Source organism: Pelodiscus sinensis, chromosome 2 (genome assembly GCF_049634645.1).
Source record: "Pelodiscus sinensis isolate JC-2024 chromosome 2, ASM4963464v1, whole genome shotgun sequence".
In the NCBI taxonomy this organism is placed as follows: domain Eukaryota; kingdom Metazoa; phylum Chordata; order Testudines; family Trionychidae; genus Pelodiscus; species Pelodiscus sinensis.
The window spans coordinates 18,430,038-18,457,452 of NC_134712.1; the positions used below are offsets into that span (position 1 = coordinate 18,430,038).

The window sequence follows — 27,415 nt, forward strand, 5'->3', positions numbered from 1 at the left end:
TCCCACAGACGGAGGCAGCTGACCCATTGCTGGGTAGACTTACCCACAGAGGCCTGATTAAGCCCCAGGGAAGTGCAGTATTAGTACAGCTCAATCAAAAATTGCTAGCCATTTGTTTCTAAGTCTCCAGTTCTGGGGTTTTATTTAAAAGTGTGGGAGTAAATCTCAGCAGACTTGTAGGTGAAAAATGTAGGGCAATTCAGGACATCTTCTTCCCCACGTTTTTCAAAATAAAACTGTAGCTGAAGCATTGTAGGTAGCCCTTAACTGTATCACTTTCCCCAAGTTTACAAAAAAAAAAAAAAGTTGTTACAAGGAAAAAGGAGAAAAATTGTGCTGCTTAACCTCTGATGGAATGGTCTAGATCAGTGATCGGCAACCTCCGGCATGAGAGCCAGCTTTTACTGGCGTGCGGGGTGGGAGCTAAGCCCCCCGCCCTCCTCCACTTGGGGAGCTCGTGCCGCAGCTCTAGCCTCAGTTGTGAAGCTGCAGGCTGGAGCAACAACTTCGGCTTCCTGCTGGGGCTGCGGGGCGGGAGAGGTGCACACGCATCCCTGGGGACGCCCCTTCCCAGCCAGGACGTGCAGCTCCTGGGAGCCAAGGGATCAATCCTGCCCCCCCCTCACCCTTGCACTACAAGCTTTGCTTCCAGCTTTGGGAAAGGGCGGGGCTGGGCCTGTTTGGCTGGGCAGCCAGTCACACGTGGTGCGCCGGGGCCTGGGGTGCACCACGCTGCTCCCCGTGGGCTGTGCACAGGGGCAGGAAGCCCCTTCCCCAGCACTCCGCTGCTCCCGGCTGGGCTGGAGCAAATCCTGGACAGCCCGAGGCTCTGCCCACCCCTGCCCCAGAGCTGTAGCCTGCAGGCAAATGGCTGGGCTGGGCAGGGAAGAGACTCTGTTCCCCTTTCCCTCCCCCCACCTCGCCCTGCGGTGAAGGAGGATGTGAGGGTGGAGGGGGGGGAGGATGGAAGGGTCCAGGGGCTGCACTGAGGGGCATGGGGCGATGCAGGGGATCAGGCTGGGAGGTATCATGGGGCTGAGAGGAGCAAGGCTGGAGCAGGGGAAGATGTGAAGAAGGATACAATTTTTATTTTGCAGAAGCTGCACTTTCCTTTACTCCCCACTTCTTTGCCTCCCTGCCCTCCTAGCTATTTGGCTGCATTCTCACCCTACCTTTTCTGCATTACTCCCCCAACCTCCTCCTGCCCCCAAACTCCCTCTCGTACCCCTACCCCACATCCTCTCCTGCCGCCAAATTCCCTTCCAGACCATGTCCTTCTCACCCCATCCTGCACCCTCTCCCCCACCCAGATCCTGCATTCCTAACCCACTCATTGGCAGTCCTGTCCCACACATTGAACTCCCTCATTTTTGTTTATACCCCAGAGCCCAAGGGGGTCCACAAAATCCACTAACACTGGAACCCCAGAAGAGTAAACCTGGCCCGGAAGCCCTGAACCTCAGTCCTCACTGTCCCTTCCCCTCACGTCATGGGGCTGGAGTGCCAGAATAATGAGGTGTCTCAGTTGGGGGCCACATCCGTGAGGGTTGAGTGGTTTTGGAGGAGTTTTTTTGCTTCTCACTTGTGTGGTCCCCAACGGATTTTTCTGTGGGTCATTCCCCACCCCTGCAATGAAGAAAACATTGAAACCTTTTGCATTGGGCATAATATTTTTATTTCACATAAAATTTGATAAACTGTTATGAGAAAATTAAAATGCTTAATCTGTTTAACAATTTAAATTAAATAATTCTCCCTGGCTGCAGCACTAGCAAAATGGCTTGAGTGCTATTATGCAATTAACAGTGATTTTCCATTAGCAACTGGTAGTTCATGGAAAGGTTTGCATTGACTGAGGTGGTCCACAGGATGGGCAGTGGAAAGGGCCCCTTCTCCCCCCGCACCTCGGGAGAGCGGCAAGGCCCAGGGCAGGAGGGTTAAATCTCGGCATGCCACTTTGGAAAGGTTGATGACCCCGGTCTAGATAATGCTTAGTTCTGCCATGAGTGCAGGGGATTAGACTAGATATCTTCACAAGGTCCCTTCCAATCCTACGATTCTATGTAAAGGCTTGCGTTTTCAAAGGGAACAGGGATTTTGAACGCCCAACACAAGGCATCTTAAAATGTGCCTGATTTTCAGAATTTACTAACCACTTAAGCTCTGAAAGCTTAGTCTGTTTAAGATGTTTCTAGTTGGACATCCAAAACTGAAGCATTCAGAATCATTAGTCAGTTTTGAAAATTTAGATACTAGTGCTAATTTCACAGATGCATTCGGAAGATTGCTCAGTTTATTTCTGTTAAGCACTTTGAGAGCCTTCAGGGCTAAGTAAGTGTAGTACTTGTCACCTCCCATTTTTACATCTGAATTCAATTTACAAATTAACATTTATCAATTACAAAAGTGCATGTTTATTTTAATGTGGCCTGTACGCTTAAGTATAATTTGGGTTAATAAAAGTCTAATAAAGTAAAGCTTATAGCAACAGTAACTTCATGCATGCATGTATGAAACTTGTTATTATTACATTATGTAGTCTTTACAATTCAAATTATGCAGGTAACCTGTAATATTTCTATTGTTATTATACTTAAGGTTAATGAACTAAAGCTATTCATAACTAAGCCAATCTTCTCACCTGAAATACTAATGTGAATTCCCCTTGGGAATTCCAAATACAGAGAGTGAAATAAAAGATTTTGAAAATATGAAGAACAGCCTGGTTAAGGGCCAGGACCTGTGATTAATTATAGGCATAGACCAAGATTTTCAAAAGTGACTGATGATTTTGCATTCCCAAACATGAGATCCAGATGCTCAGCACTTTCCAAAAATCAGCCTCCATCAAGATATCCTAGATTGGGCATCCAAAAATAGAGTCACCCCACAACATGTCCCTTTGAAAATCTTGGCCACAGTGCCTTCTACCACGTGTAGGCCCACAGACTGTAGAGACTTCTCAGTGGGATGGCTCACAATAAGAAACAGTGCACCCCATAACACATATTTGCAGGTTTGGATCTAAATTGACAACTTCAGAATGCTCTGAAAATGAGCACACTGCTGACAAAGAAGTTTACTGTTTGCAAATACATTTTATTGTTAAAATGCAACATTTTTGAGGTGCAGAGAAAAAAATAAAGTTAAACTGGAATGCTTTCCACTTGGCAGTCTGTACAAATGCTTTCAGTTATAGCTGACACCATCAACTTTGCCTTCAAATGAAACACTTAATAACAATAAGTTACACAACCTGCTTACAAATCAGCAGCTTATCTCACAAAGCCTCCAATAACATGTTTTCTTTGTGGTAACACCGTGTCCAATTCACTTCTACTGCACTGTTCGGCTTTGTTTATTCTGACTTTCAATCGCTCTTTTAAGTGCTTCATCTGGTTCAAGATCTGATCTCTTTACATCTAAATGGCTACAGCCAATTTTAGGGCAGCTGTTAAAAAGAAAGAAATAAATAAATCAGAAGAATTATATTTGTCATATGTATGTAGCATTTGCTGTTTAATTTTGTGTTCCCTTCTTCCGCCCCTAGACTATCTTTGTCAATAACTTGTTGCAGCTTTTCCTTGCTGGATATTAAATCTCTGTTGGAAAAAAAAAGGTCTAATTATTTTAATAGGTGGGAGTTGATATCTCAAGGGAACAAGTGTAATGAGATATAGAGACTTTCACCTGTTGATCAGTGTTTTAAATCCAACAGGAGTTGCCTCTGTTACTAATAATAGTTACCTATTGTGATCTTTGTATATTGCTTTAAATCTTCAAAGCACTGTATTCTCCCTTTACCCCACCAATCTGTGGTGAATAAATTATCATTATATAGATAGAGAAACAGATTAAAGAGGTTAAGTGACTTGCCCAGAGATACAAAGTGAGTCAGGGGAAAGACTAGGGTTATAAAAAGTGACGAGTCCTTACAAGAACAGAGGGGAGAGAGATGCGTGTCATATTAGTCATCTGTAAAAGTAGAACAAATACAAAGTTTTATATTTGGCTGCAGTTAGCCAGGTAAGGTCATAGCATTAGTAGGAGCACTGCCAGCAGATCAAGGGAAGTGATTATTCCATTCTAGTTTTGGACTCCTCAGTACAGAAAGGATGTGGACAAATTGGGGAGGGTCCAGCGGAGGGCAACAAAAATGATTAAAAGGCACTGGCACATGACTTATGAGGAGAGGCTGAGGGAACTGGGCTTATTTAGTCTGCAAAACAGAATAAGGAGGGAGGATATGATAACAGCTTTCTACTCTCTGAAGGTAGGTTTCATAGAGGATGGACCCAAGCGATTCTCAGTGGTGGCTGATGACAGAACAAGAAGCAATGGTCTCAAGTTGCAGTAATAGAAGTCTACATTGGATATTATTAGGAAAAAAGTATTTCACTAAGAGAGTGGTGAAGCTCTGGAATGGATTTTCTAAGGACATGGTAGAATCTCCATCCTTGGTGGTTTTTAAATCCATATTTGATGAAGCCCTGTCTGGAATGATTTTGTTGGGATTGGTCTTGCTTTGAGCTCCTTAAAGTGCAGCAGGGGAGGTTTGGATTGGACATTAGGAAAAAATTCCTAACTGTCAGGGTGGTCAAATATTGGAATAAATTGCCAAGGGAGGTGGTGGAATCTCCCTCTCTGGAGATATTTAAGAACAGGTTAGATAGTCATCTGTCAGGGATGGTGTAGACGGAGCTTGATCCTGCCTTGAGGGCGGGGGGCTGGACTCGATGACCTCTCGAGGTCCCTTCCAGTCCTATTATTCTATGATTCTATGATTTAGTTGGGGTAAGACTAGATGACCTCTTGTGGTCTCTTCCAACCCTAATCTTCTATAGTTCTATGCTTTTACTTTTACAGTGAAAGATATTCAGGGATGGGGTATATTTTTTCCCTTGCTAGCAGTGCCAGATGTATATGGATAATGCCCACAGTTAAAACATTTTAGGATTCACTTACTTTGGAACCTTTCTTTCTCTTTGGGAAGGAATTTTCTCCAGTACTGGGAATATAATCAGCTCTCGTCGTTTCTATTTCAGGCTTTGTCAGTGACTTGCTGTGTCTGCCTTGGGCAAATCACTTAATCACCCTGTGCCTCAGATTTTCAATCTATAAACTAGTTAGAATAATAATTATCTGTCTGATATAAGTGTTGCAAGACTTAATTAGTGTTTGTCAAGTGTCTTGAGAGGATCATATAAAACACTTCCTGTAAGTATTAGTACTACTGTGACCAATGTATGAAATCCTCCCAGGCTGTGAAAGGCACAGTTCACGGTGTTGGGAAAGCCACACAGCAGTATGCAGCAATCCCTTAAGATGCAGTGGAGCCAAGCTGCACAGCAAGTTTCTTTCTGGGAGCACTGAAGGTGGAGGCTTTGGGCAGGTTACGTTAATGGCTGAGACACAGCCAATGGTCTAAGACAGTGGTCACCAACCAGTAGATAGGGATCTATTGGTAGATCTTGGCGCTTCTGACAGGTGATCCTTATTGGTTGGCCACGTGGCTATCAAGTGCCAGCACTTCAGCTGCTCCTCCTCCCACTGCTGCACATCTCTGGCCCTTTGCCTTGGAGCTGTTCTCCCAGGAGCCTCCTGTTTGCTGTGCAGGGCAGGGAGGGGAGAGGAGGGTGCTGATATCAAGGTGCCCCCTTCTCCCATCCTGTATCCTATCTCCACAGAGCAGAGAGGGGGCACAACAGGATTAGGGATAGAGCAAGTTTGCTAGCTGCTTTTGGGAGTGGTGCAGGGCCAGGGCAGGGGTGAGCCTGCCTTAGCCCCACTGCGTCACCACCCAAGAGCCACCTGAGGTAAATACTGCCCAGCTGGAGTCCACATCCTGAACCCCTACCCAAACCATGAACCCCCTCCTGCACCCCAAACCCCTGCCCTAGCCCTGTTCCTCCATCCAAACACTCTCCCAGAGCCTGCACCTAGAACCCCCTCTGGCACTCCAACTGCCTGCCCCAAGCTCAGCTCAGAGCCTCTCTCCCACGCCAAATCCTTTAATCCAAGACCAGAGCCTGCACCCCAACCCTCTGCCCATGCCTGGTGAAAGTGAGTGTTGAGAGGGAGGAGGATGGAGTGAGCAGGGGCAGGGGCGGGGCAGGGAGCACAAAGGAAGCAGGGCAAGGATATTTGGGTTTTGAGGTAGATGTTGGATTGCACTTAAAATTCAAAAAGTGATCTTGTGTGTAACAAAGGTTGGAGACCACTGATCTAAGAAGTGCACCAGTCAGCTCCACAGGCCCTGAGGAAAGGAGTACAGGCAGTCCCCGACTTACGCGGATCCGACTTATGTCGGATCCGCACTCCCGGTCTCCCTGGTCTGCTGGCAGGGTCCAGCAAAGCCGCTGGACCCCCCCAGCAGACCAGGGACACCCGAGCAAAGCCGCCGCCTGGGCGGCTTTGCTCGTTTGCCCGGGAGCAAAGCCGCCCAGGCAGCGGGACCCCCGTCGCCTGGGCGGCTTTGCGCCTATCCCCCTGGTCTGCTGGGGGCGTCCAGCGGCTTTGCTGGACTCCCCCCCAGCAGACCAGGGGGACAGGAGCAAAGCCACACGGGCGGCGGGGTCCCTCCGCCTATGCGGCTTTGCTCGGGTCTCCCTGGTCTGCTGGGGGGGACTCCCCCCAGAACCCCAGGGAGACAGGAGCAAAGCCGCACGGGCAGCAGGGTCCCTCCGCCTGTGTGGCTTTGCTCGGGTCTCCCTGGTCTCCTGGGGGGGAGGGGGCACAGCTAGTGCGCTCCCCCTCCCCCCAGCAGACCAGGCTTTTGTTGCGGGACGCCTCGGGTAGAGTAGCTGGGGTGTTGCTGGGTTGGTCCTGTGGGAACCTACCGGGCAGCGCCCCAGCTGTCTGTCCCAGGCTCCAGATTCAGCAGCTGTTGAAACTGATCAGGCTGATTCCAGGAAGCTGGGGGCAGAGCAACTCTGCCTCCGGCTTCCTGTAGTCAGCCCCTGGTCAGTTTCAGTGGCAGCAGCTGAATCTGGAGCCAGTTCCGACTTACATACAAATTCAACTTGAGAACAAACCTATAGTCCCTATCTTGTACGTAACCCGGGGACTGCCTGTATGCAGTTCGCTTGTAGCCAGTACTATATCACTATGACTACTACAGTGATTGCTGTAATGTTAGGATAAGGGAGGGGATTCCATTCCTCACTCTGTTCCCTGAACTACAGACTGATCTACTTACAAAGTCATTAACTTCGGCTTTGCTCAAAAGACCAGGTTTTGCCTTTAAGCCACATTAAGAATGTTTGCTGCCACTGGAAAACCACAGTGAAAAATGCAATCATATAGCTGCACAGTAAAGAATGGTTTACTCCAGCTGGGAGCTTGAGAGGTACTGAATGGTTTCTATAGACCTGGCAGGTTGTGGCATTTCAAAAACAGATTCTGTACTTCCAGAACAAATGTTAATCACACAGCAACTTAGCTCACTTTAAACAGATATATGCAGAATTTAAAGAGCTGCGTGTAGCGTGCCTAACTGATCTTTGTTAATTTTTCATTGTTGTCATGGGCACTTCTAATATACTATATGATTATATCAAAAATACTCCTAACAACAAACAATGTTAAGGCTGCAGGTCAAGCACTCAAAAGTTGGTTAATTAATGTAGCATTTCCTTTCAGGAATTACCCTAGGGAATACAAAAGTGACTATTCATGGTGGGTAAACACTAAGATTACTTAATTGAGACAGCTGCTCCGAGTCCTGATCTGAAGTTTTACCAAGAGGTAGGTAATACATGTAAATACAAAAGTCCTGTATTTGCAGTATTTACAAGTAAAACATTTTATTGTGAAATCTGGACATGAAGAAACTCTTAAGACCCTTCACTACATTTGAGGAATTGGAGAAACAGGAGAAAGCTGGAAATACGGGTTTAAATTTATAAGATAGATGTAATTTCGATTGAAAAAGCTGTTGAGGGATTTGGACAAAGAAACTGACCTAGATGATTATGCGTCTCTGTGGGAAAGGGAATATACATTTTCAGTTTGTGTAGCTTATAAAGAAAAAATAAGTTACTATATAAATGGCATTTGACTACAGCTAAGATCCATCATATATTTGCTAGTAGGGAGGTGCTGTGATGGAGGGGTTGTGGGAAAAGAGGAACATTCTTAAACATCTGGTTGTGGTGTCCAACCATTAGTTGTTTTTCGGAGAAAATCATTAAAAAGATTCATCTTATGACAAAATGTTGCCTTCCAAGAGATCCCCTGACCTTCTTACTTAAGACTTCACTAAAGGATCTGCATTTTAAACAGCAATAAAAAATAAATTAATGTATCATTCTAGAAACTAGACTCTGTATCGCATGTTATTGGAAAAATGAGATCCCCATCTCCCATGAAATGGTATACAGCAAAATATGGAGGATACTTGTAATAGAAAAGCTTTCACCCCAAGTACATATAGAAGAAGTGCCAAAAAAGATAGGTATTTAGAAATTTGGTCACTCTTTTTAGTGTACTTAGAGGAGGAGGGTTCCCTAGTCGTCACACCACAACCTTTAGCCAAGTTCTTTGACTAGTAAATTGATACTCAACAAGTAAGATACAAATAGTATGTTAAGCTTTTATTTTAACTTTGCCTTAACAAAATGTTAGGAAATGCCAGAAGTGCAACTTGAACACTGACATTTTCTAAATTCTAAGTGCTTGACTTAGCAACCGTAATGTAGGGGTGTGTGTTTCTATGTAATTTACTTAGTTTCTTAAAAAGCAAACAAAACAAAACAAAAACCCACTAGGAGTCATCAGCAAGATTAGAACCTGTAGATCTACAGCAAACACCTCTTTGCCTTGAACTATCTGAGCAGCTGGGCTGTTGTCATCCATGGGGACTATCCTTTAGAGGGGGAAGAGATGCATTTTGCCAGTGGATTTCATAGCTATTACTACCACGAGAGGAATGTTGAGATTTGGTTCTATTTTATTCAGCTCCAGGTTCTGAGGGGAGCACGTCTAGTGATTATACGTCTAATTCTGCCCCGTCCCACAGCCTGTTCTTCTTTGCTCCCACCATTTGAATCCAGCTGCTGCCTCTCTTGGCTCTTCCTGCCACCTCCCACTTGCTGTTCCAATTCCCTAACCCAGCTTCTGTCTGCCTGTTCTTTCTGTCTCTCATGACTGCCAGAGCACCCATCTCTCTTCACTGATATGCATTCTAGACAGATTGCTTTCTCTCTGCTATCCATTTGATTGGCTAGCACACCACCAACTTTCCTGAAGTCAAGAAGAACAATTCAGAGAAGTCCTTCTCAGCTTTTGCAGTCCTGTGATGGCACATTCCCAGTCACTGTGGGGATGGTGCACAAGCATCCAGCCATTACATAGGAGCTATGTGCAGCTTAAGCATGTTGAGTGCAGGCAGAATCTTTGGAGAATAATGCCATCAACCTATGACAAACCTCTCCTGAGCATGTGCAAAACTGCAATTTTTTCAGAGGCTTATAACTTGGCCAAATGCAGACTGATTTTCACCAAGCAGCATCTCCCTGACACCATGGTGACCCCACCACCAAATATCATGTCTCTGCTTTTCATCATAAGACAGAGTATATATGGTTTTAAACACAGGCAAACCCACCCATATTTTCCCTGATCTCATTCTCAAATGGCTGAAACAACAGCAGTAGCAACAGCAGCCTGAGTGAAACATCCAGCATGGAAAAATTGATGTCCTAACTTTGGCAAAGTGATAAGCAGCTGGAAATAGGGTCTGATTATGGAATGTGACAGCAACCTTAGCCATAGGCAGTGCTACCAGCATCATCTATACTAAAAAGTGTTTTCGGGACTATATAGTTTATTCTTCCCTTAACCTAGGGCTTTAAAATTTTCTGTGTTTGTTTCTTTTTCTTACTGTAGTATGATATACTATAAAAGTGATGGCAGTATGATTTTTTCCCTTCCATTTCAAAGGAGTTATACTATTTCTTACATAAACTTTGACAGTTTTAAAACACATCATAAGAAAATAAATGAACTAGCAATTTTAAGATGTTAAAGTTTCTCTTTTTTATTTCTGGCTGTAACAAATCCCATAGACTTCCTGGACATTTCCTTATTTTTTTTAAAATGAAAATAAAGTTATCCTCCATGTGCACAGAGCTAATGAGGAGACTGTGATTTTGGGCAGACATTTAAATATTACTTCCCTTAGCCTTGCCAACATAAATACATCTCGTAACAAGTGCTATATGATTCTCCACACACAGCAAGACAAGTATAGCCCATTCACCCCCACCTCCCCACCCAACACACTCTTGCTAGCCTACCGTGCTTTTTTCTTTTGATGTTCTCGATGCTGGATAATTTTTAGAATTGCTGTTTCTTCGTAGTTGTGGCCACAGATTTTATTTCGAACTGGCTTCTGCATTTCCATCTGCAATCAATGTGAGTGTACGTAAGAGAATTAATAATGACTTTGAATACATTCTCAGACCTACCATGGGATGTTAGTTGCAGTCCCAGTTACAGTTGGCTGGTAAATAGAAATCGAATTCATAAAAAAAAGGAAAATAAAATCCCATTTCTGAAACAAAATTATGCTAAGACAGGACAAAAAGAGGGAAAAAAGCCCCCAAACCCACAGAATATTTTTAGTGGGAAGGGATTTCCAGAAAAATTCTGCTTTGGGAGAACCAAGGCAAAATTATTTGGCTTGTGAGTTGCTGACTTGAAAGCTTATGTCACTTTCATTTTCTCTCTGAAAATAACATTGACAAGGACCTTTTGCATGGGTGATTGTCATTTTGATTTTCCAAATGAAAATTTTTTATATTAGAAAAAAAGCATTTTTCAAACAGAAAAACAATCATTCTAACAGAAAATTCCCAACCATCTTCAGCCCCAATTTGTAGAATACATGTTGTAGATAGCACTCTTCATTCTTTCTGGAGCTTCAAGGGGGTAGCTGAGTTAGTCTGTTACAGAAAAAAACAACAAATGGTCTGGTAGCACTTTATAGACTAACAAAACATGTAGATGGTATCATGAGCTTTTGTGGGCACAGCCCACTTCTTCAGATGACCGGAGTTATGAGTTGGGCATATGAAAACTCGAAATAAATAGGAGAGCTACTTGCAGGTCTGTCAGACTATGACAGACCTGTCTTGTCACAAATCAGCTCCACAAGCCAGATCCACAGGGAGGCCCTGGAATCACAGTTCATCCGCAAATTCAATTCACATGCCAGTGGACTCAATCGTGATATGGGCTGGTGGGGACTCTACCTACTTAATAACCACTGAAGGTGCTAGCTGCTCTCTGAGAGGTATCCTTCCTGTCTTAGCAATCTATTGACTGATTTTTATCTGCTTAGGCTTAAGTACCTATTCTCCAGATACTTAATGATGCTCTGTCTCCCACCCCCTTCCCCTTCCCCTCTCCTATTTATTTCGAGTTTTCATATCCCCAACTCATAACTCCAGTCATCTGAAGAAGTGGGCTGTGCCCACGAAAGCTCATGATACCATTACATGTTTTGTTAGTCTATAAAGTGCTACCAGATCATTTATTGTTTTTTTCCTTCTTTCTAGCTATTTTAACATGCTTTTTTGCAATCAAATTTAACTTTCACAACTATCCAGGCCCCCATATGTTAGAAAGGAAGAAAGTGCTGTCCTCTGTCAACAGAATATAATTAAACTCCAAGCCCCACAGATGAGAGTCTCTTGCTTAAAGCAGCAGAATGGCCTTGTGGTCCATATGCTGTACTACTCAAAATACAGGCTCAGACCTTACATGATAAACTGTATTATTCCATTATTCTGTGAAGTTGTCTTTCAGCAACGTAACCCAATTATGATCATATTGACAATTACTGTTATCTAGTTTCTAAAAATCAATATACATATATAGGTAACAAGTATGTTATTCAGATAAGAATGTGAATAGGAGTAGAATGTCTTTCAAGATGCATTAAATAATTGAAGATGGGAAATATTTATCTGATACAGTATTAGTGATAGCATACCTGTGTGATAGGACAACAAAAGTTCATCTGACTTTGAGTCACTGCTATATCTTCATCTATTTGTTCAATGGCTTCATTAGCATCAGTAGTTGACTGGAGACCAACTACAATGAGAGAAGACAAACTATTGATTTTTATCCAGGATTTAATATCCAGTGAAAAAAATCAGCATGTATCAAGTTTCAGATTTCACAGTTTTCCCTAAAGAAGAAACAATTGTAATGACTGTGAGGTATCTGCTAGGAAATGCTAATTTTTTAAATGGTGACAATTGTAGACAACATGTTTACATGAGAAGGAAATGAAAGCCTGACTCATTAAAATCCTACATGGTGGTAGGATGTATTACTTCTGTTAAAAACCTCTGCATTTGCGAAAGCAGACACACAAATTCTGTTCTTGTCCTAAAGTAAATCTAGAATAAACACTGCTGACTTTGTGGAGATCTGCTGGGTATTCACTGGTGTAAATGAAAGTAGAACATGGTCTAGGTTCTCTCATTAGCCAAAACAATCCCTACAACCATTTTATTTAACCCTATATCAGTGACAACAAGGATTCTCTACTAAAGTATGTGAACATGAACCCATTTTCTTAAATTGAGAAGTATTTTCAAAGTTCAATCTGAACGGTTATCACGTGTACCTGCACATAAGCTGACTTGTGTCTCGGAAGATCTTTACATTTGCCAAGTATGTAATGATTAAAAGTCTCAGACCCATATATAAGATGAATAGACATATTATATATCTATAAGTGTCTTACATCCTTGCTTCCCCTTTCCTCTGGTATTGCTGCACCCGTTTGCAGCTCTCTGCCCCATTGTCTCCCCATTGTTCAGGCACCTGGGGTTGAAGTGACCCTGTATCCCACACAGCATTTATCTTTGGTGTTACTATTTTCCCAAGTGGTAGCAGAGGACATCTATTGTCAGGCAGCTTCCACCCTTTATGGAACCCAGGCTGTAATCCAAACACTAAACCACTGGAGCATGCTGAGTACAGAACCCCCACTGTTGCTGCTGGTGGTGTCAGAGACACTTTTCATTGCACCATCTCTTTCTATTAGTTATATTTTGTTTTTACATCTTCTTCCTCCTTCCCTGTCCAAATCGCCCACCTCATACCCTCCTCCAACTGACAAAGTGTCAAAATGGCTTTGGGATTATTCTAATGTGAATATACATTCAGGCTAGTAACCAGGACATGACTATTTTTAGAGAACATTTTTGTTAAGAAGGCCTCATTCATTCAAATCCTGGCGAATCAGCAAATAACAAGATTGAGAAGTACCAATAAAACAGATTGGCGAGTTTTATTTGCAGAAAAGCCCCTTCAATAGAACCATTAGCAAGTCTAAAGGAAAAAAACTGAAGGAGACACAATTGCCTGTAAATACAGAAACAGGTACTATAAAGAAAGCAAGTAACAATTATCTGAATTAGGCACCCATTTTATCAACCTTTTGTCTTATGCTTTTCATGGAAATGAACACATGTAATCTTCAGTGTATCATAAACACACTGTATTTCATGGAAATACAAACCATCTTGTGAAAACCAGTAGAAAAAAACCCAAAGTTTTCTTCATACTAAAACAATAGGCAAATTACGATTTAGATTTCGTGGAGGTTCTCTTCTGTTACAAATGCTGGTGATGTTTGGACGCCAAAGCAGTTAGGTAAGGCTCTAAAGCCTGGAATGTATAGATGTAATTTTAAACTAAACAGTTTTTTAAAATGTGCCACACATACATGATATTGGCCAATATTTTCAAATCTAGATGTTCAAAGTAAGACACTTAAGTAAAAGTAGCACTGAGCACCTTTAACTGCTACTGATTTCAGTGATATTGAGGGATGCTCATTAGTTTTGAAAGTCACGCTGCTTGTATTTAGGAGCTAAATTTAGGCATCCAGGTTTGACAGTGCCAGACTAAATTCCAGTGCTATGACTAGATCTGCAGTTCTTTATGGACTCGAGTGTTCTAAACCTTGCTCCTAATTTGACCCTGACCTAAGTTCTTTTTGGCTTGGGCTGTTCTTTTGTTAAGTTTTTATGCTGCCTAGCACAATGGGGAGCTGGTCTCTCTGTGCTATTGCAATACTACAGATTATTAATTATCTGGATTGCATCCTCAGGACATTTGCAGATAACACTAAGATGGGGTGACAGGTAGATATGCTGAAGGGTAGGGATCGGGTCCAGAGTTACTTAGACAGGGCTGGGCCAAAATAAATCTGATAAGGTTCAACAAGGACAAGTGCAGAGTCCTGCACTTAGAATGGAAGAATCCCATTCAGAGCTGCAGGCTGGGAACTGACTGGCTAAATGGCAGTTCTGCAGAAAAAGACTTGGGGATTATAGTGGATGAGAAATTGGATATAAATCAACAGGGTGTCCTTATTGCTAAGAAGGTTAACACCATATTTATTTAGCAAGTGCCTAATCCTCTAACCAACAGATGGCATCTTCACTGGCATGATGCAGTTCTTGTAAACCACCAATGAACCTAGTCAGCAGGCACTCGTCAACAATATGCTTCATTGACTGTATTATTGCTGCAGCTGCACAAACGGCTGTTACAAAGGCCTGTCACAAAGGCTCCACTGATCTTGCTTGGTCTGGAACCTGTTCAGCAGGGACCATTGGTGACAGGGTAGGTCAAATCTAGGTGGGCACATTAGGCTGCATTATTAGGAACATTACCATCAGGTTGAGGATAGTGATTATTTCCCCTCTAATCAGCACTGGTGAGGCTACAGTTGGAGTACTGCAGCCAGTTTTGGGGCCCCCATTACAGAAAGAATGTGGACAAATTGGAGAGAATCCAATGGAGGACAATAAAAATGATTAGGGGACTGGAGCACATGACTTATGAAGAGAAGCTGATGAAACTAGTCTTATGTAGTGTGCAGAAGAGAAAAACGAGGGGGGATTTGATAGCAGCCATCAACTACTTGAAGAGGGGTTCCAGCGAGGATGTAGCTAGGCTATTCTCTGTGGTTGCTGATGACAGAACAGGGAGCAATTGTATTAATGTACAGTGGGGGAGATCTAGATTGGATATTGGGAAAATCTCTTTCACTTGGAGTGTGGTGAAGCACTGGAATGGGTTGCCTAGAGGAGATGGTGAAATTGCCATCTTTAGAAGTTTTTAAAGCCAGACTTGACAAAGCCCTGGCTAGGATGATTTAGTTGGAGCTGGTTCTGCTATGAGCCAGGAGTTGGATTAAATGACCTACTGACGTCTCTTCTAACCCTAATCTTTTATGGTTTTACAAATAATGATAATAAAGAACTATTTATAACAGTTTCTGGAGGTATATCTTCCCATGTGCAATTAGTATTATTCAAATATATTTTAAGTGTCAGGGTAAGTAAACAACACCTAAAACAGAGAACAATAGAAATTTACCATACTTTAGATAAATCACCCATATATATGATGTTGCTGCTGAATGCTTTGGATTATGAAGGGAAAGCAGGAAAGTAGGTTTTTCCAATTGCTGTACATCCTGTAGAGATTACATAGGAGAATACGCACATAGGTCTTTGCGGTCTCAGTCACACATAGACTTTGAATTAGTACCATGCCCTAAGGCAGACATTTTAAACTACAGACCCCAACTTGCAAATTCTTACTGACATGAACAGTTCCTTTCAGATGAAGGGATTCCTTATGTTATTAAGCAGAATGTGAATAAAGGGTTGATACATCAAGGGCTGTGTTAATAAGTATGAACTTTCTGTGTGAAAAGGGAATAAAAATGGTGGGCCAAGAATACTTCAGTTAATCACATTACATTTTTTTCCTCACAAATTGAATGTGTGAATGAAATATTGACTCTTCTAGAAGATGCCGTCTTCCCCCAGAACCTTCCAAGTGTCCATTTTGACGCCGTCATCCTGAATACTGTTCCAGTCATTGCTCCTTCCTTCTCATTCCCCTGTTTTGGGAATAGGTTGGCCTGCTTTCTCAATGTTTGGGGCTCAATCCCTGGGTCAGCTGGGTCCTAAGCCAAGCCAGATTTGGTTATATCGTTTGTTTCCCCCTAACCTCTTTCCGTCCCTCTTCCCGCCTCCTCGTTCCTTTAGGGACTCTTCAAGAAGGTCCTCTCTCTGCAGGCTTTGGGAGTGGAGGAGGTGGTTCTCCCAGAACACTGGGGTCATAGCTTCTATTCCTCATATCCAAATCCAAGTGAGGGATAAGGCCCATCCTCGACCTAGATGGCCTCAACAAATATATCAGGTAAACAAGGTTCCAAATGATCACTATGAACTATTCTATTCTCCCCATGTTGTCTCAGAACATCTGGCTTGCTGCTCTGGACCTTCTTCATACCTTAGATATCAGGTCCTTCTTGTTTGTTTGTGTCATATTCAGACTACATGCAAGGACAAATGGTCTCTTTGCAGGTGATCTCCAAATGGATAACATCCTGCACCAAGATGTCATATGAAATAGCCTTAGCTATGCCCCCTAAGTGGGCATCAGCTCATTCTCCAAGGGTGCAAACCACATCCATAGCATTCCTTAGTGACATTTCCATATTGGACATTTGCAGGGCTGCTATGTGATTGCCGATACATATGTTCCCAAACCATTATATAATACCTTCACCTTCCATGGCAGATGCAAGCTTTGGTAGAACAGTCCCACAGTCCCTGTTATGGAAGAGTCCAAGCCCTGCTTCTTGGAGGGAACTGCTTGTGAGTCACCTAAATGGAAGACACTGCTCCATTTATTCAGGTTAAGGTGTTCAGTGACTAAGAACTGATAGAGGAGAAGGATAGGAAGGGTGGTGGTAGTGATGCAATATATAGCCTTGGGGAGGGAGAGGGTATGGCCTTGAGGTGCGAAACCCATTCCTCTATGGGTACTGCTAGGCAAATTTTTCTGGCTCCGATGTGCTGTGTATGCACACAGTTAAGTGGAATACACATCTGCATAACACTTCAAAGAGCTACTGTTACAATACATAACCATTTATTTTGATCTTTGCCTATTGTTGCTGACCTTCAGATGTTGACAGATGCAACTAAAATATATACATACATTTTACTTTTAGTGCTTTTAGTTACTGACTTTAAGAACTCTTCTGAGATTAAATTTTTCCATATCCTGGCTCCCATTGCTACAAAAATCTGCAATGAGTCTCATTTGTAACACACATAGTACCTTGCTACGAATTATAATTAATTAACTAATCAGTGTCCACTATTGTATTAAAATGTGTTCCCATCATGCCGTAGGTAATTTTTTTTTGGTAAAATGCTACAATGAATTTTGCCATTGCATATCTTATTTTGATTCACTCCGTTTTCATGCAAAGCTAACATTTTCATTTTATCTCTGGATCAAGCATTGGTTAACAAATATTAGCTAACTAAGCTTTACACAGATTTATTCAGAGGTCAAAACGTGTTATAGTAACTTTTACAAATTGGGAAACTGAGGCACAGCGATTTGGGCATACCAATTAACATCTACAATAGGTATCGATAGTACCCAATCACAGAAACAACACCTCACTGTCTGCCCTCGCATCAGATCAGATTGTTCATAGAACAACATATAGTTACATATTTTTTTCACTGGACAGATCATTTGCTCTCACATTATATATCATAGAATCATAGAATCATAGAATAATAGGACTGGAAGGGACCTCGAGAGGTCATCGAGTCCAGCCCCCTGCCCTCAAGGCAGGATCAAGCTCCGTCTACACCATCCCTGACAGATGTCTATCTAACCTGTTCTTAAATATCTCCAGAGAGGGAGATTCCACCACCTCCCTTGGCAATTTATTCCAATATTTGACCACCCTGACAGTTAGGAATTTTTTCCTAATGTCCAATCTAAACCTCCCCTGCTGCACTTTAAGCCCATTACTCCTTGTCCTGTCCTCAGAAACCAAGAGGAACAAATTTTCTCCTTCCTCCTTGTGACACCCTTTTAGATATTTGAAAACCGCTATCATGTCCCCCCTTAATCTTCTTTTTTCCAAACTAAACAAGCCCAGTTCATGAAGCCTGGCTTCATAGGTCATGTTCTCTAAACCTTTAATCATTCTTGTCGCTCTTCTCTGTACCCTTTCCAATTTCTCCACATCTTTCTTGAAATGTGGCGCCCAGAACTGGACACAGTACTCCAGCTGAGGCCTAACTAGTGCAGAGTAGAGCGGCAGAATGACTTCACGAGTTTTGCTTACAACACACCTGTTGATACAACCTAGAATCATATTTGCTTTTTTTGCAACAGCATCACACTGTTGGCTCATATTCAACTTGTGGTCCACTATGACCCCTAGATCCCTTTCCGCCATGCTCCTTCCTAGACAGTCGCTTCCCATCTTGTATGTATGGAACTGATTGTTCCTTCCTAAGTGGAGCACTTTGCATTTCTCTTTATTAAACCTCATCCTGTTTACCTCTGACCATTTCTCTAACTTGCTAAGGTCATTTTGAATTATGTCCCTATCCTCCAAAGAAGTTGCAACCCCACCCAGTTTTGTATCATCTGCAAACTTAATAAGCGTACTCTCTATCCCAATATCTACATCATTGATGAAGATATTGAACAGTACGGGTCCCAAAACAGACCCTTGAGGAACTCCACTTGTTATCCCTTTCCAGCAGGATTTAGAACCGTTAACAACAACTCTCTGACTACGGTTATCCAGCCAATGATGCACCCACCTTATCGTGGCCCTATCTAAGTTATATTTGCCTAGTTTATCAATAAGAATATCATGCGAGACCGTATCAAATGCCTTACTAAAGTCTAGGTATATGACATCCACCGCTTCTCCCTTATCCACAAGGCTCGTTATCTTATCAAAGAAAGCTATCAGATTAGTTTGGCATGACTTGTTCTTCACAAACCCATGCTGGCTATTCCCTATCACTTTATTACCTTCCAAGTGTTTGCATATGATTTCCTTAATTACCTGCTACATTATCTTCCCTGGGACAGACGTTAAACTGACCGGTCTGTAGTTTCCTGGGTTGTTCTTATTCCCCTTTTTATAGATGGGCACAATATTTGCCCTTTTCCAGTATTCTGAAATCTCCCCTGTCTGCCATGATTTTTCAAAGATCATAGCTAAAGGCTCAGATACCTCCTCTATCAGCTCCTTGAGTATCCTGGGATGCATTTCATCAGGACCTGGTGACTTGCTGACATCTAACTTTCCTACGTGATTTTTAACTTGTTCTTTGTGTATCCTATCTTCTAAACTTACCCTCTCTCTGCTTGTATTCACTACGTTAGGCACACCTCCAGACTTCTCGGTGAAGACCGAAACAAAGAAGTCATTGAGCATCTCCGCCATTTCCAAGTTCCCTGTTACTGCTTCTCCCTCCTCACTAAGCAGTGGGCCTACCCTGTCCTTGGTCTTCCTCTTGCTTTTAATGTATTTATAAAAGGTCTTCTTGTTTCCCTTTATGCCTGTAGCTAGTTTGATCTCATTTTGTGCTTTTGCCTTTCTAATCTTGCCCCTGCATTCCCGTGTTGCTTGCCTATATTCCTCCTTTGTTAGTTGTCCTAGTTTCCATTTTTTATATGACTCCTTTTTTATTTTGAGATCGTGCAAGATATGTATGTTTTCAATATCAGTTTTTAACATATAACAGTGCAGTAGAACCTCACTAATTTACCCTTAACTAATCCTTGCCCCTACCCTTATAATGTGCATATTCCACTTGTTCTGAGAAGATACAACAGAAGAGGGCTGCATACTGTCTCATATGACTAAGGCTTCATTATTTTGACACATTACAGAACATTTACTTCTAAATTAGCGCTCACATATCTCAGAGATTAGTGCTCTAGAAAACCCTAATTGAGACAGACACAAAAGTATACCATAGTGGTTAAATCAAGCAGCAAGAGTATAATTTGTGGTGCAATAATTTTATTTAATTTTTATTTGTGTTTATTCACTTATATGCTAATTTGCAAAATTCAGTAATTTCTAGTTCAGTTTCTCCCAGTCATTGGCATAAATTTAATCATGCAATATAAAAACACAAAGCTGTGTCTTTTTTAAAAAAAGTAACAGCAGGGCTGGATCAAGCCCTAGGCGCACAGATCGATAGCCTGGAGCACCAGCTCCTGCAGTAGTGCAAGTATAGCAGAATTCATGCTTAAAAAGAAGCAGCCCCTCCTCTTAAAAAAAACAAACAAAAAACCCCCACTATCCAAATCAACAGCAAGTTTTCAGACCAGTTTCTCAAAGTGTTCCTCAGGCCCACTTTGAGAAAGTCGCTAGCAGGTACATGCTGCTTTGTTCACTTAATGGGTCCATAGCCATGGAGCCTTGTGGCTCTGGTTCACTGTTTCCAAGCAAGGGGAACCATGATCTAGACCAGTGGTTCCCAAAATTTTTGGCATCACGCCCCCTTTTTGATTTTTGAGAAACCTTCTCACACACACACAAACACACACAAATAGCAGCAAAACTTGTTAAGGAAAAAAAAAAGTTGCTCTTTTAAGAGCAGAGCAGGAATTGTCCTTTTAAGGCAGCCATTTTGAAGTCTGCCCAGGACACTCCATCCTCTCCTCCCCCCACGGACCGAGCTCTTTCTTGGGAGGGAATTGAGAAGAGGGGGGCTGGAATGCCTCGCCCCCCCCCCCAAATTTCTTCATGCCCCTCCAGGAGGCGCGCCCCCCCCCCCCAGTTTGGGAACCTATGGTCTAGACTATGGTTGTGAAGGAAAGCTTGAAAATGTAACCGATTCAGTGAGACTGCCTATTGTCACTGATGACAATAGCTCTAGGTGTGGTTATCTCAATGGGATGCCAGATCTACTGCTGCCCCAACAGAGAGGGCTGAGCACAGCACAGGAAAAGGGTGGTGTGCCAGCTCCCCAAACCCCCCTGGGCAGATACCCCCTTACTATGGGACTATGTACTTGAGGGACCCTTGCAGCCACTCCTGCCTCTCCAAGTGTAAAGGGACACCTGTTCATTCTCACAGGGGGGAAAAAGCCCCCCATACTGCTGCCCAACTGCTGCGGATTTTCCTGTTGCTGCTCCTGTTGCCCCTGGGAGAATGGCCCTACTCCCAGGAGGGCAGAGAGTCCCTTACCATCACCCATGCTCCCACAGTGGAAAGGAGGCTCCCTCTGCTACAGCCTGGGGGTGATGCTATAGGAGTCCCTATGTCACTGTGTGTCGTGAAGTTTACAGTGGTCTTTGATTTCTGTTGTATCCTTTCCCCAGCCCTATCTATTCTGGCTCCCAACTTGACATCAATGGGTAAAATTAAACATCTGTTCAAGTCTTTGTAGGGTTAGGGCCTTAGGTTGTACACTTATAGAAGAGAGATCTTCTCTGAGAACTTGACTACAAAAGGCCACAGTACAGGGTGGACAGTCGTCAGGGGCGGAGTTTTGGGGCAGGAGGGTGCGAGCCGAGACACCAAGTGCTCTCTACATCCATGTCAGTTTCCCCACAGGGGCTGGGTAAGAGGAGAGCGGAAAATCAACTTTTGATGCCCCACAGCACAATTCACATGGGGAAGCTGACTTGGATGCACAGAATGCTCAAGATTGCAGGTCTCCTCCCCTCCCCCAGGTCTAGTCCTCTGAGCACATTGTCATTGAAAACTCTGAGACAAGAAGTGCTATCTGTGCACATTGAAATAGCCATTTTTTTTCTGCCTGCTGGACAAAGAACAATGAAAGATGTGGGGTAGGCTGAGTGACATCAGGCATCAGCATCCTGAGTCAGAGAGGAGGCATTGGCAGAGTGAGCAAGGTACAAGAGAGCTTCTGGGGCAAGGGGAAAAATGGCAGAGTGGCAGAGCAAGGCAAAAGATCTGAGCCACTGGTTAGAGGGGCGGGAAGAGGCCTGATTTATGTCAGTCACACAAGTACATTTCTGTAGTGATTGGAGAGGTCTGACCTGATCTTTTCTTCAGCTACAGTCAGGTATTTAAGAACCAGTTATCTTTGCCAGTGAGGCTAGCAAGAGTTGAACTTTTCTTGCAAGTTTACTGATATCGGCTGGAGAACAATTAGGTTTGATTTTTTGAAGAGGGAGAACAAAGTATGTAAGCTAGCTGCAGCAGGTACTTCAAAGGTTTTTGACTTCTGACACAAGGCAAGTGATAATTTGATTTGCCAACCAAGCCAAAGCGGACCTTGTAGTAAAATATGACACTGTTTGAAAGCTTGCTTGTGTTGCAAAACACACTCTGATTTAACAAAAGTGGCCTGTAATATGTTACTACAGCCCTGCAATTGCAAATTTAGTGCTGTTACCAAAGCAAAGCAATTTGTTGTTTGTTTACAAATCAGTCCTTCACTTACATGCTAACAATTTCAAAAATGTTTGCATAAGAAGCAATGTTCCCTCTAATTTTTTCCATCCACGTGTGGATTTTTTCCATCCATGTGTGGAATATATTTTTATGTTCACTGAGGCATATGTAAATATGCACCACTAGTAGAAACAAAACCCTGGCTCCTGGTTCCTATATGTGATCCAGAGGCAGCAGCGTGACCAGACAGATCTGCATGGTGCACACTGCCCACACCTGCAGGCACTGTTCCCCAAGCTCCCACTGTCTGCAGTTCCCAGCCAATGCAGTGCACAGCCGGCACTGGGGGCAGGAGTAGCATGTGAAGTTTGCCTGATCGCCCTGGAAGTAGGGGCCACTGGCACATTCTGGCTGCTTCCAGGAGCTGCAAGGAGCCTGCCTTATCCCCACTGACTGGATTCCTGACAACTTTAGGGAAGCTGGAGGTACAAATCAATAAGTTGCTAAACCACCTTACTTAGTAGGAATGCAGAGGAGAACAAGAATTCTTTACATCACTGGATGCCTCTAAAGTTACATTTCAATGTCATGAAACCTCAAAAAGTGACAGTGCATGTTTAACAAGGCTTTGAAACTACTAGGCCACAGGCCCTTTAGGACTTGATGTAAATAAAAACGAAAGTGACAAGAAGACACCTGAAGTTAGATACTGATTAAGCAATTAGTAATATATTATACACACACTATTCAAAGTGAGTTATAAGATCGGATAATCTTTCTCTCTCATTTTCTGGAAGTTCCATTGGGTGAAAAAAGCGTACAATCTCCTCAGAAATGAAGAACATTCTCCATGATTCCAATTCTACCAGCCTGGCATGCCAATATTGACAGACAGATCCCATGCTCTAGCACACTGTCTCAGCCTACAAAAGCAAGTGCGAGAAGTCAGAACTTCAAAAATCTGTGGGAGGTGATGGCAAACAATAATTCATTATTCACTAAATTCTGGACTCTGGATTGAAAAGACTCTATCAAAGGATGTAGGGCTTACCTCTGTGACTGATGATAAATTCACCGGACTCACTCTTTATGGAAAATCTGAGGAGATCAGATTCCTCCATTCTAACCACCAAACAAATTCAAACAAACAGGCTTGCGGAAAATAAACCCTACTCATAATTACAATCCATGCCATTTAACTGGAAACAGTAGGTCTATGTGAAACCACAACGATTATATGAGTACTGAGTTGAAGTCTCAGACGTGCCACAGGAAGGACAAAGGAAAACAAAGATTAGAAAGTTCATTATAGGAAAATAACATAACACCAGCCACAAGAAGGCACAGTATCAATGTATCTGAGAAATGGATCCTTATTCCATTGTTCTACTCCTAGGCAACATCTACACTGCAGGATTCTTGCGCAAGAACTTTTTGCGCATGAGTTCTTGCGCAAAAGTTCTTATGCAAAAGTGTGTCCACACTGCCGTGTGCTTTTGCGCAAAAGCGTCCATGGCAATGTGGATGCTCTCTTGCGCAAAAAAGCTCTGGCGGCCATTTTAGTCATAGGGGTTTCTTGCACAAGAAACTCCTGTTGGCTGTCCACACATGCCTTTTCACGCAAGAGCTCTTGCGCAAAAAGGCTTATTCCTCATGAGAGGAATAACTCTTGTGCAAAAAGCCCTGTCTTCTAACGATCTACTGTACCGTATATTCCGGCGTACAAGACGACCTCTGATGTTAAAAAACATCCCCCAAAAATCGGGGGTCGTCTTGTACGCCGGGTATACATCCGAGGCGCGCCTGGGATGCCCGGCCGCCGGCTTCCCCCGAGGCTTTCAAAGCCGCGGAGGGGCTCCGGCGGGGGAGCAGCCCAGGCGCGCCTGGGATGCCCGGCCGCCGGCTTCTCCCGAGGCTTTCAAAGCTGTGGAGGGGCTCCGGCGGGGGAGCAGCCCAGGCGCGCCTGGGATGCCCGGCCGCCGGCTTCCCCCGAGGCTTTCAAAGCCGCGGAGGAGCTCCGGCGGGGGAGCAGCCCAGGCGTGCCTGGGATGCCCCCCCGCTGGCTTCCCCCGAGGCTTTCAAAGCTGCTGCGGCTTTGCTCCTGGTGCCTCTGGTCTGCTGGGGACCATCTCCAGCAGACCAGGGACACCGGGAGCAAAGGAGGCGGAGGGGCGCTGGGGTATAAGATGAAACCCTATCTTTTAATTAAAAAGATAGGGGGTCGTCTTATACGCCCAGTCGCCCTATACGCCGGAAAATACAGTACTTTTTTTGTGCAACAACAGGCTTGTAGTGTGGATGCTCTACAAGTTTTTGTGCAAAAAAACAACTGTTTTTGCACAAAAACTCTGCAGTGTAGACATAGCCCTACTGTTCAAACCATCCTACCTCTGTAAATCTGACCAACCCTAAAAAAGCTAGTCCAAACATATGCATTTTGAATTAGGACCTTGCAAATACAGAACCTTATCCATCGCATCCCTCAACAAAAATACTTTATAAATCTTGGAACTTATATTGCCAAAAATCACTTCCCCACCTGCAATGTGCCATCAATCATTAGTCCCATTTAATCCACACCACTCTCAAAACCAGAGTGAGTCAAAAGTTTTCGTTGGAAACATCCTGTTTCAACAGAATGAAAATGTTCCATGGGAATGTGTGGATTCCATCAAAACTTTAGATTGAGACCAGATAAGAAGGAAGGCAGGTGGAATTTTCCATTAGGGGCCCACACAAGCTTCAAAATGACTTAACCAATGGGGCCCTCATAGGGTATGTCTACATTTTGCCACCCTAGTTCGAACTAGGGGGGCTAATGTAGGCATTCGAACTGGCAAATGAAGCTGAGGTGTACCGGTAGTTTAGAGCCTAATTAGAACTACTTACTCCGTGCCGTGTGTAGCCGTGGGCACGGAGTCCGCACTAAGGGGGATTTAAAAATGGCGACGCCCGGCAAGATGCAAATGAAGCCCGGGATATTTAAATCCCGGGCTTCATTTGCAACTTCGAATGCTTACATTAGCCACCTTAGTTCGAACGAGGGTGGCAGTGTAGACATACCCATAGGCTTCATAATGCTAAACAGAGATGGGCAAGAGAAATAGCTAAGTCCAGCCTACCTATGGCCCCTCTTGCCTACCAGAGTCTCTCCCCTGCTAGTATGATGTGGGGCTGCATTATTTTTCCATGCCTAGTGTATTGTAGTTCTATTTCTAGTTGTGTACTTGCTTTGCCACTTGCAGTACCTGAATGCCTCTATAAATATCAATCATTTGCAAAAATAATAATATCTTTCATCTGGAGATTGCAGAGCACTTTACAAGGGGCGGGGTGTCAGTTTTATTAACCAACATTTTCTAGAGGGGGAAACTATGGCCCAGGAAGGCTTATCCAAGGCTGCTTAACAAACCAGCAAAGAAGTCCTGCAACAGAACCTAAAGTTTCTGAGTTCCATTCAAGTGCCCTATCCATGAGGCGAACTGATTCCTCACATAGACATGAGTATTTTCCATTACATTCTCAACACATGCTTCAATTCCAGGTCAAAAAAACCTGATGCAACATGGAAACTAGCGTGTTTTTGTAATTGCATAACAGCAAGTTTCCTGTTTCATAAAAATTTCATGGATTGTAATATCTCAAAGAACATGTGATTTTTCTTCTTCGGGCATTTTTTAAAAAAATGGTTTTAAATTCATGGTAACTGAAAAGAAGTATTCACTTAATGTCATATCGAAACAAGTTAGGAAAGAAACCTTCTGGCTCATTCAAAAAAATAAAAATAAAAGAGGAACTTTAAGACATGGCATTGCTCAATCTTAAAACTGCAAACACTTCATTTAGGTTAAGACCAGTGCTGTGATACTGCATCTACTGTGTAATACTGCATTGTGGTTACATTAAGCTTATGCAAATTGAACAAAATCTTCACTATAGTCATCTTTATTAGGCTTCTTCCAGAAAGAAATACAAAGCAACACTCTCACCAATTTATTGTCCTTCACAACAATGTCATAGGGGCAATGTAGCAAAACATATGAGCACTATTTAGGAACAGCTGAATGTTCAGAACTGTTTTTTTAACCTTGTCATACAATACAAGTCAGATTAGGCATCCTGAACCACAGTGGGTCGAAAGCTCTATAGCTAAAGCCCAGTTAAAAATACACATAAACAATTATTGCACCAACCTGCAGATTCTGATGCTATTAGTTAACTTTAATTCTTATTGAAGCAACTTATTTAAGATCTCTCTTTTTCTTAGACTTCACATTTTCCCTCACCAATGGTTTGGTAACATGTTAATATTTCTACAGTTCCCACCTGTATTGCAACACTGCCATTTTGATCTTAGCCCTGCAGGGCTCTGCATGGTGCAGTGCACGTTCATTGTGCATGAGTGTTTCTGTGGAGTCTACAATTTGACTTAAGTAAACACTATGCCTTGTCTTTCAAAATCTCAAGGCCCTCGTATATCTGTTTTCTTAGGGTGTGTCTAGACTACACTTTTTTTTTTAAGTGGCCTTTTTTCGAAAAAACTTCCCCTGCATCTAGACTGCTGCCACGTTCTTTTGAAATTAAATCAAAAGAACGTGGAGGTTTTTTCGACCGTGGTAAACCTCATTTTACGAGGAAGAATGTGTTCAAGGCGTTCTTGAACACTAACAGAGCTTTTTCGAAAGAGAGCATCCAGACTGCCTGGGAGCTCTCTTTCAAAATAGCAGCTCGCTTTTTTGAAAGAAGTGGTTGTAGTCTAGATGCTCTCTTTCTAAAGAGGCTTTTTCGAATGATTTTTTTAAAAAAGCCTCTTTCAAAAGAGGCTTGTAGTCTGGACGTACTCTTACTCTCCAGACTGCAGGAATAAAAGGGTAGGATAAAAGGGAGGAGAAACTCTTTGATCCTTCAGAGCACAGGTGCAGTGTGTCGTGTATGCATATGAGCAGAAACAAGAACAGAGCAGAAAAAAAGGGGATGCAGAGGAAGCTAATGCTGCATTAATCAGAGATTGGCTGCAATTACTCCTGGCTAGTAATAGAAATAAAACCAAAGAAGGGAACATATTACTAAATCCCAATCATGACAATGAGCCAGGTAGCCAGGTGCTCCCATTTTATTCTAACTTCTGTAGCATGCAGTAGTAACACC

The 27,415-nt window shown here is 43.1% G+C and overlaps 1 protein-coding gene across 1 annotated transcript in view; it reads right to left on the minus strand.

Moving 5' to 3' along the window:
* Positions 1-3,078: 3,078 nt before the first annotated feature.
* The window catches only part of NSMCE2 (NSE2 SUMO ligase component of SMC5/6 complex), a 176,066-nt gene continuing 151,729 nt past the window's right edge, over positions 3,079-27,415 (minus strand). The window contains exons 5-7 of the mRNA XM_075920152.1: positions 11,999-12,102; positions 10,299-10,405; positions 3,079-3,451 (exon numbers count right to left, since the gene is read on the minus strand). Of these exons, the coding sequence (XP_075776267.1) occupies positions 3,337-3,451; positions 10,299-10,405; positions 11,999-12,102 (326 nt within the window). The 3' untranslated portion in view covers positions 3,079-3,336. The remainder of the gene's footprint in view (positions 3,452-10,298; positions 10,406-11,998; positions 12,103-27,415) is intronic.